Consider the following 9770-nt stretch of genomic DNA (forward strand, 5'->3'; position numbering starts at 1 on the left):
CTCTTAAAAGGTGAAAGGATACAAAGTATCTTTACTGTGAAAGGGTGAAGGCTCTTTTTACTGATAAAGGGTGAACGAACTCTGAACTGGTAAAGGGTGAAGACTCTCTTAATGCTGAAAGGGTAAGAGGTATCTTTACTGGTAAAGGGTGAGGGTTGTCTTAACTGGGAAAGGGTGAAGGCTCTTTTTACTGGTAAAGGAACTCTTAATTGGTAAAGAGTGAAAGAACTCTTAACTGGTAAGGAGTGAAGACTCTCTTAATGGTGAAAGGGTAAGAGGTATCTTTACATGTAAAAGGTGAGGGTTATCTTAACTGATAAATGGTGAGGGTTTTTTTTTACTGGTAAAGGGTGAAGACTCTCTTAAATGGTGAAAGGGTGAGAGGTATCTTTACTGGTAAAGGGTGAGATGTATCTTCACTGGTAAAGGGTGAGGGCTATCTTAACTGGCAAAAGGTGATGTCTCTCTTAAATAACAAAGGGTTAGGGCTCTCTTAACTGGTAGAGGGTGAGGGCCCTCTTAGCTTGTTAAGGGTGATAGCTATCTTAACTGTCAAAGGAAGAGGGCTGTCTAAACTGGTAAAGGGTGAAGGCATTCTTCTCTTAACTGGTAAAGGGTGAAGGCTCTCTTCTATTAATGTGGAGCCAGTGAGGGCTCTCTTAACTGGTAAAGTTGAAATATTCTGTCCAGTCATAACTCTTTTAATGGTATAAACTACAAATCTACCCTAGTATATCTGGCTTGCACTTTGTTATGGACTAATTTAGCAAAGTTAACTCCATACATTTTTGGGGGAATAAAGCGTAATACACCTAAAAAACTCAAGGATTTGTCCAAAACTTTTCAAGGTTGGAATTTAAGATCAGAAAAATGACATCAGGGTCCATTAAACAGGCACACAAAACATTTACTACATAAATATAGTATACATGTATGATGAATTTTGTCAATGGATATTGCAGGCCTTTTAGAAGGTAACATTGATGTAAGCATAAAATATGAAATTTCAAAACAGCAGATGTGCAGAAAATCAAAACATACACTATTCTCAATATCCGTATTTTAAACAGATTATCAAGTTATTAAAGAGATTTTCTCACACAAATATTCTATTGTGACTTTATCTCCACCCCCACAAAATCTTCAAAGTTGAACTTGGTCCAAAAGATAACAACAAAAGATGGATGTTGTCTACGGATATTGCCTACATGAAACACCATGTTTTATGATTTATCTATATTTACATCAATATTGTCAACAAATCCTAAGTTTGGAGGATAATGCATTTTCTTTAACATTTGAATAGGAAAACAATTTCTTATCACCTATTGATTGAAGATACAAGAGTCTTTCATCTGAAATGAAATTACTGATGAATTGCTAAACAGTTTGTATTGATTCCAAATCAAAGGAATTTACTAAAACGTATTGTGAAGGTAGGGACTGGTTTAAGAGTAGGGACAACCTTTCAGTGTCTGTTAAATAAAGAACTGCCCAAAAATGTATATAAAATAAACATTATATTACATTGTAATTTGAAGTTCAAGCAACTGACAAATGGAGTGCTTCTACTCATGGGGATGTACTTCTGTTTATAAGTATCCATTCCTTTTTAAATTTCAGAATTTGTGGAAGAGAACTGAACACCAAGTATATTGTTATTTCAATACAAAATTTACATATTAAAAGGAATCTGAAATCTTGGTATGACAACCAAATAAAAAAGCTAGGATTGGTCCTCAAGCATGTCATGGCACTGTTAAAACTATTTAAAAATACATTTATCAAAACAGATTCCAAAGCAATAAAAGCATGACAATTAATGTCAAGAGCACTCAGCAGACAAAACATATTACCTAGGTGATAAACAAATGATGGTTTCTAGAAGGAAAGATTTGTCTTGCCAGATCAGCAAATTCTAGAATGGCAGATACAAAAAATAGGGTCTTACAGGACACCAAGCTGGAAACAATGAAGCCTGTAAACTTATATTTGTGCTATCAGGATCAGGAGCATCAAAGGCCACTGTCATGTAAACATCAGAGACTACAGACAGCGGAAGTTATCCAATCCAACAGTATACAGTCATCAGAAAACAAACATGTAAATCAGACAGAGTTCTTGGAATACATAGATTGCAAAATAATAAAAGCCACAATTTTTGTCAAACTTCATAAAAGCATAAAATTTTGTTCAACTGTAAACAATCACAGCATTCTGAAATACTCAGGTGTCATTTTAGACAGGTTCTCCTGTACTATGTTTTAGTGTCTGCCATCTTAGTTTATACACAGCTTTCATCCTCCCAATAAACCCGTAAGTTGTCAAGTACTATTTACAACATGACTTGGTATTTATATACACCACATAGTCATTGATTTGTATCTACAACTATCACTGGTATAGAAGTAGCATCAAGCAGCGTATTTATAACCTGTACTAGTACTATAAAGATCTTCTAGGCTTGGTATCTACATTATGAAACAGACAATTCCTTAACTGCCAACTAGGGAACTTTTACTCATTTATTTCAATGAAGTTTCGCTGTAACAAAAAGAAAATGTTCTAAGCTGCCTTGTGTCATGTCACCTGTGATAATTCTGGGGATCTATACCAATTTCCGATTGAAAGTTAGGATTATTCAATCTCGACTATAACTGCCAGTTTTACCGGCATATAACATCTAAGATATAATATCTAAGATTTACAATCAGGCTTTACAAGTACAAAATGGAGAGATATAACAAAACTTTGGACTTTTGACTACAAGTAAAAAGGACCATAGAGTTTGAAAATTCCATTGGACTTCTGACATAAAGTAAAATGGACCTTAGAGCTTAAAGCTAAAGAAAACTTAAATTTTCTAATACTTCATACCAACTTAAACACTTTTTTTGAAAAGTTTTTAAACAAGAAAATCTTAATTGAAAAAAATACTTTTATACCTGTTATACAACACACATTTATATGACCATCTAGCCAAGAGATTGAGGTTTTTGGTTACCCTACACATGTATATTTAAAATCTAGCAGTCCATACAATTATTCAATCCCCCCCCAACATTATTTTTATTGAATGCCAATCCATGAATTATCTAATAAACAAACACCTTTTAGCATTAATATTGTATCTAAATCTACAATCTTTGTATTAGAAGATATGAAGATTTACTGTTGTGAAAACATACCAAATCCCATTGATAATAAAAGATATGATCCTGCATTCATGGCTTAAATGCTGTAATAAAAATATTAAATAGGAAACGTAAAGTGACAATGGAAAAATCAAGCGGTATAAACTTATCCTTTCAATACAGAAGGCCACTTAAGGTAGATACTATATATATTATATGCACGTTACATATACATTTTTTTCATAAGCTCTGTTAAATTTGTCAACTGCCCCAGGTTTTAACCATTTTATGGAAAACAATTTCTATTTCATATTTACATGAACAAACATATCTTATATGTATAGTTCATACATGTATTGTGCAGGGGTAAAAATTGAAGGTCCTAAACTTCTTATTATGATATTGACCAGGAATCCTGATTAGGAACCAGATAAAACAACTGGCAATGATTATAGACATTATCATATATATTGGGGCCCTCATAATGTTTATGACCTATAAAGTCCCATGGTTTTTTTAAGATGGCCCATTGAAATTGAAAATGTCCAATTGAAATGAAGGGTAAGGGGCCATAGTCCCATTGGCAAAATTTTAATCACAATCACTGCATTAAGTCCAATGTTGACCAATCATTTTACCTTTAAATGTTAACTTCCTGTTCTCATACAAGCAGAAATACACAAAGAACACATGAGTATGGTCTTTAAGCGGTACAATTTGTTCTAGTATGAAGCTAGAATTGATGGTTTTACGGCACCGATCAGCAGCATAATGTGGTGTTGTAATATATACTGTAATTATGCAAATCATATGCAAATGTAAAGTACGGAAATTACAAGATTAAGAAATCACTAAAAATATGAGATCAAGAAGTCGCAAACAATATTAGTAACTTAAAAACATTTTTAGACTGTATAATACACGTAGTTCTAGAACAGAGTATGAAAACTTTGATAACAAAATTTAAAAGTGACTTTTACAAGTACATTTTCATGTACGTGATTTTACTTCCTATGATTTTAAATTCGATGTTTGTAAATCCTGTATTTTTAACATTAAATTTAATGATTTGGTTAATACAACTTAAGAAGTATAACAATTCAACAGAAACAGATGTCTGTAACTAACATACGTGTACAAATGTACAAGTAGCAGTGTCACTGCATGCATGAATCTCATCCATCCTGTCATGGTGTCTTGAATTTTGTTTTTTCTTGTGCAAGAAAGTTTTGAGTGAGATTCTCTCCATCATTGCAAAATTATTTCTTTCCATGATCAAGGTTAATTTTGTGATCCCAAGTCTATCCACTTCTCCCCTCTTCATCATAACCCTAGCCATTGACTACAAACTACATGTTTATAACCAATCTGAAACTTTGATTTATTGATAAATATCATTTTTATGCTAAAAGAAATGTTCGACATTAATAATTGGCTTACCAAAAAGGGTTATAAGTTTGCATAAAAAGTCCTGTTCAAACAATTTTATCAGCTTAATTTGTCTCCAATTTCCATAAAATGTGCCTAAACTTACCATCATAAATACAATTCATTAAACTTTCCATCTTTATGCATGATGTTACATATGCACCAGCTGTGTTTCCTTGACATGCAAATTCACCTCAGTATTTTCCTTATACTGTTAGATTTTACTGTATAAACCACTACTTGAACATAATGACATTCTCCCAGTCAAAAATTCAACAGAGAGATGACAGTCTTTGAGGAATAGAGGTATTAGGGGGCAAAAAATGAAATAGATTTTTTTCATGACGGTTATGAAACATTCTGAAAAAAATTCTAGATAGGGTAGGAAATAAAGATAAGAGGTTTAAAAATCAGGGGATAAAAGATCTTTTATTTTCAAAATAATTGGAAAATAGCCCCTTTGTCACCCCTTCATTCAAAAGTTTAATAAGGGATGTAATGGCCATCTTCACAAACAGACCTATTTATTTAACAATGAGTCAAATCAAATAATGAAAATAAATGTAGGGTACACACTTAATCCAAATTAGCCAGTCAAAGTGCATATGTACATTGAATGACAATTTGTTAGTTACGGACCAACTATTCAGTCCAAATAAAATGAAACTAATTTCAAGTGACCATAAACATTATTACATTTTTGAACATATACACACACAGTCATCAAATGCCTTTTCTTTCCATAAAGTTTGATTAGCAACCTAAATAGAACTATCACTGAATCAAATATGCAGTCTGAGTGTATGATCTGACGTCTTATTTCATCACAATCTTTTTATTACAACATTACATCAACCTTGGTTCCCTTGATTACTCTATCAAACTGACAGCATAATCCTATCCATTTCACTAATAACTGACAGCATTATATTCAGTCAATCTCTTAACAAGTATGATGATAGTACAGTGACTGAAGAACAAGTCATCCTTGTTTGTCATAGCATAGTACACATGTGCTGTATAAATTTCAATCAAAATACTGTAATTTCAACTAACATATATACAAACAAGGACAGCTTAAAAAATGTACAAATGTATGTTACATGGTAAGAGAGCAAAATTGTATGGTTAGCATTTGATGCCCACAAATTGGAGTAAATAGATATGTATACAGTATGTATCATAGAAGATAAAATTATAGGAAAATTATGAACATGAAAAACCAGGCCTGTAATTTTTAAGTTATCCGAACTTAAAACCATATGTTAAAATAACCTTGAAAATTGTATTGACAGACAAAAGACGGAACATATTTTAGAGCTAGGGATATTATGCTGGAGGATATGACATGTTCATGGATGTGGAAAAATATATGAAATATGTACCTTAAAATCTTAATATACCTATCAATCACTTATCTTTTTTGTTCATTTGTCAGCCAGCAAATTTTTAATATACACATAATATGTAGATATCTTTAACTGTTAACATAAAAAAAACTCACAAAGGTATTGTCCTCATGTGTAGCACTTTTGTCTATTATACTAACTACAAGAAGTGTAAGGAATTAGCACACTGAGGTAATATAGACACAGATGCATATAAATCTATATATAAATGTACAAGGACAATTGCAGTTGTACATGCATGCTTGTTATAACTTATTGAAACTTTCTAAAGCCTTTGTTCTTGATTTAGCACCCCACCCTCCCCCTATCCAAAAAGACTTGCATAGTAAACAAAAAAATTGTACAATAAATATAGCTGATTTTTACAGAGTTTATTGACTTATGGTTATGGAAAGATTATTATTATTTATACTGGTTTTTACAATAAAAAAAATCATCCACTTAAAGTAGTTCAAGCAGGATAAATTTTGATAGTGTAAAAAATGTAGTTATAATGTTTAATACAATGTAAGTCACATGTAAAATGTATATATGTACCTACTGAAAAATACATAACTTTTAAATCTGTAAGAAACAGTATATTTCATTTCAGCACGCTTACATGACAAAGGTTTGCATAAATGTACATTAATAAACTATGTAGGAACACTATATCTGGAAATCATGAATATTAGACCTTGATGTCTCAATGAACAGGCAGAAGCTCAAAACTTAACAGTAAATAAACATAACATTAAAATGTAACCAAGACTTCTTAATCTTAATTTGAGATTTCATATGCATTTAAAATTTAATAATAACCATCTCAAACATTTGCTTAGTTTAGCTTAAAATTAATAAGCTGCATGTATCCTATCTAAACTATATCATGAGGAGGAAAGAACAACTTTTTGGTTTAAAAATGAGTTACTGAATCATTGAACTTTCGACACAATAATAAAATGCATTGTCAGTGACTTGACATTGAGCAGATGTATGTTGTTATTGTCAACACAAATTTAACTGTAACAGGTAAATCTGAACCTAGACTTTTTAACAAAATTTAATGTACATAATGTATATTATAACAAACAAAAAGTCCGGTTGTTGGGGGTTAATGAACGCGGACGTCGCCGAAGACACTGTTTGTTGACAGACGAAAAGTTATAGAGAGAAATGTCATGCAATTAACTTACTTTTTCAAGCTTGTCAAAATAATCCCGAAGGAAGGTTATAGGGTTGTCAGGGTGGCTGACACATAACTGCACTATGCAGTCTTTTAAAACTTGCTGTATGTTATGTTTCTGTACGTAGTTTTCACATTCTCTAAGGCTCTGCTCTTCTGTATAGTTGGAAGCCATTGCTCTCTTAGCAGATTTTCCGAAATGTGTTTGTAACAAGTGTTTCTATTGGTTAACTCTAAAAGGCTAAAATATCAACCTTTTTCACTACTTTGGATGTGGTAATCAATAAAACAATTTTCTCCCAATAAGTTAAGTTAAGTTAAGTTGATTTCGTTTAACTTGTATTGCTGACATGTGGTATATTTTAAACGCGCTTGAGCATTGCAATGGTTTATTTTAGTTTTTTTAATGTTTATTGGCACAAACTCATAAATTGATCAAGGCACATATTGTACAGAATAGTTGCATAAGAACAGTTATAAATAATATGTAAAATATTTTTACTTGAAAGCGGAATTAAATAAGTCAATCTTAATATTTTACTAGAGTTATAATTGGTCCTAGTACTAATTAATTTATAAACTGAGTGTGTATGTTTATTTAAGTTTATTTAAGGCACTGAAGAAGGTCATTTGTTGACTGAAAATTTTGCCCATTATATATTCTATTATAGTGTGTTAACATCTTTATCGGTATCGTTGTACAATCCTTTAGACTCATATAATTATTTTTGTTTGTGCTGCATCGGCATGACTGGACGATCCGATACCCATTGAGTTTGCTGGTAGGCAGATTCCTTTAGACTTTATATATGTATTCTGATTTTACTTTTGTGGTTGGAAAAAAATATCACCAAACATACCTCTTACTTTTTATATTAAGCCACATCAAGCTCACAAAAATGTTCTCTGAAATTTCCTTTTTTTAATATTACCAGATCTATTGGGCAATAAGTTATCACATTTTTGTATACTTACTTTCCAATATCACAAGCCCGTAAAAACATTCATAATTAACATTTTTTCAACCGATACAAGGAACACATGCTAAAATACAAATGTACTTGTAAACGATTAATACGTGCGGGTATCTCCCACCCTATATTCTATGGCAATATGTTCTTCGAAAAAGCACGGTAAGCTCAATACTCACACAATAAGTTGACTAAACCATTGAATAGGCTAATTTGTGAGGTATATAGTTATGAAAGTTGTTGTCAAGTTCTTAAAGATGGCGTATTGATTCGCTCCTTGGGTCTTTACATAGAAATTTACACACTATATTTAAATGTGGTTTTCGGCACGACTTAATTTGTGTTTTATGATGTACTGTGGTTATCAACCCGCATGGGAAGAATTGGGATTGATAATTTATAGGATGAAGACATAACTTTTTGTAAATTTGAATTGGTCTGGAGCTGGCATGTCAGTTAACTGTTAAGAGTCCTTCGTTTGTGCATTTGAATATAGCTGAAATATTGCTGCTCGGGCGTTAAACCCCAGTAACCAATCAATCCATCTTGTATAATCAGTTTCTTAATGTTAAAAAATTTGTTTTAGGGCCAGCTGCAGCCTGCCCAGTGGTTTGAGAATTTCCTCGTCGTTCATTGAAGACCAATGGTGTCTTGGGCCGACATTTTTTTTTATCCCGATGGAATTGTTGTCTCTTTGACATGCTCACCATATCAGTTCTTCTGGTATTAATTAACGCCCCGTGCAGGTATCAAAAGAATAGGCCCGCAGCAGCGCTAAGCTTGTCGTAAAAGGCGACTAAATAATGCTCAGAACCCTATAGCCAGGGGCTAGGGCGCTCTGCCCACAGAGCAACTGGGTTGTTTGCCCCAGGTGCATGGTGGAATAGGGTACCTCCTGGCGTGTTACATGCTGGAGTTGTCAGGCTATTATACGGAATTAGAACCTGACCGCAAACCATAGAAGTGCACCGTGTTGGGAAAGATGCCACGTTCCTCGCACGTTAAAGAAGCCTGCTGTGGTATTCGATAGGAGTAGGAACCTTTGCGTTTCGCCACAGGAAGCTAACTTGCCCAATCCTACCTATCCCTCCCTTTTTCTAGTGGCAATCAAAATCTGTCCACCCTATCATCCTTGTGTCCCACCCCATTTTTCATTTCATCATCATTTCATGCTCATTTTATCATCTATTTCATGTTCATCGCCTGAATATAGCCGAAATATTGCTGCTCGGGCGTTAAACCCCAATAATCAACCAATCAATCAATCTTGTATTAACACTCCAAATGCCCGACTTGTGGATTTCTGATTCGCAACAGCTTTATCAGCTACATTATGCCCCGTGCAGGTCCGGGTGTTAAAAGAATAGGCATGCAGCAGACGTAAGCTTGTCGTAAAAGGCGACTAAATAGTGCTTAGAAACCTAGCCGCGGGCTAGGGCGCTCTGCCCACAGAGAAACGGATGTGTGCCCCAGGTGGTGGAATGGGGTACCCCTGGCGTGTTACATGCTGGGGTTGTCAGGCTATAATACGGAAAACCTGACCGCAAACCATAGTGGTGCACCGTGTTGGGAAAGACGTCACGTTCCTCGCACGTTAAAGAACCCTGCTGTGGTATTCGATAGGAGTAGGAACCTTTGCGTTCCACCACTGGAGACTAAATTG

General features: G+C 33.7%; 1 protein-coding gene across 1 annotated transcript in view; it reads right to left on the reverse strand.

Moving 5' to 3' along the window:
* LOC148619719 (cAMP-dependent protein kinase regulatory subunit) overlaps positions 1–7333 on the reverse strand; it is a 67382-nt gene extending 60049 nt beyond the window's left edge. Inside the window, exon 1 of the mRNA XM_088579936.1 lies at positions 7147–7333. Within this exon, the coding sequence (XP_088436062.1) occupies positions 7147–7311 (165 nt within the window). The 5' untranslated portion in view covers positions 7312–7333. The remainder of the gene's footprint in view (positions 1–7146) is intronic.
* Between the last annotated feature and the right edge of the window lie 2437 nt (positions 7334–9770).

The sequence above is a fragment of the Perna viridis genome, chromosome 4, assembly GCF_037379345.1.
Source record: "Perna viridis isolate PV_CMFRI_1.1 ecotype Kerala chromosome 4, ASM3737934v1, whole genome shotgun sequence".
NCBI lineage: Eukaryota > Metazoa > Mollusca > Bivalvia > Mytilida > Mytilidae > Perna > Perna viridis.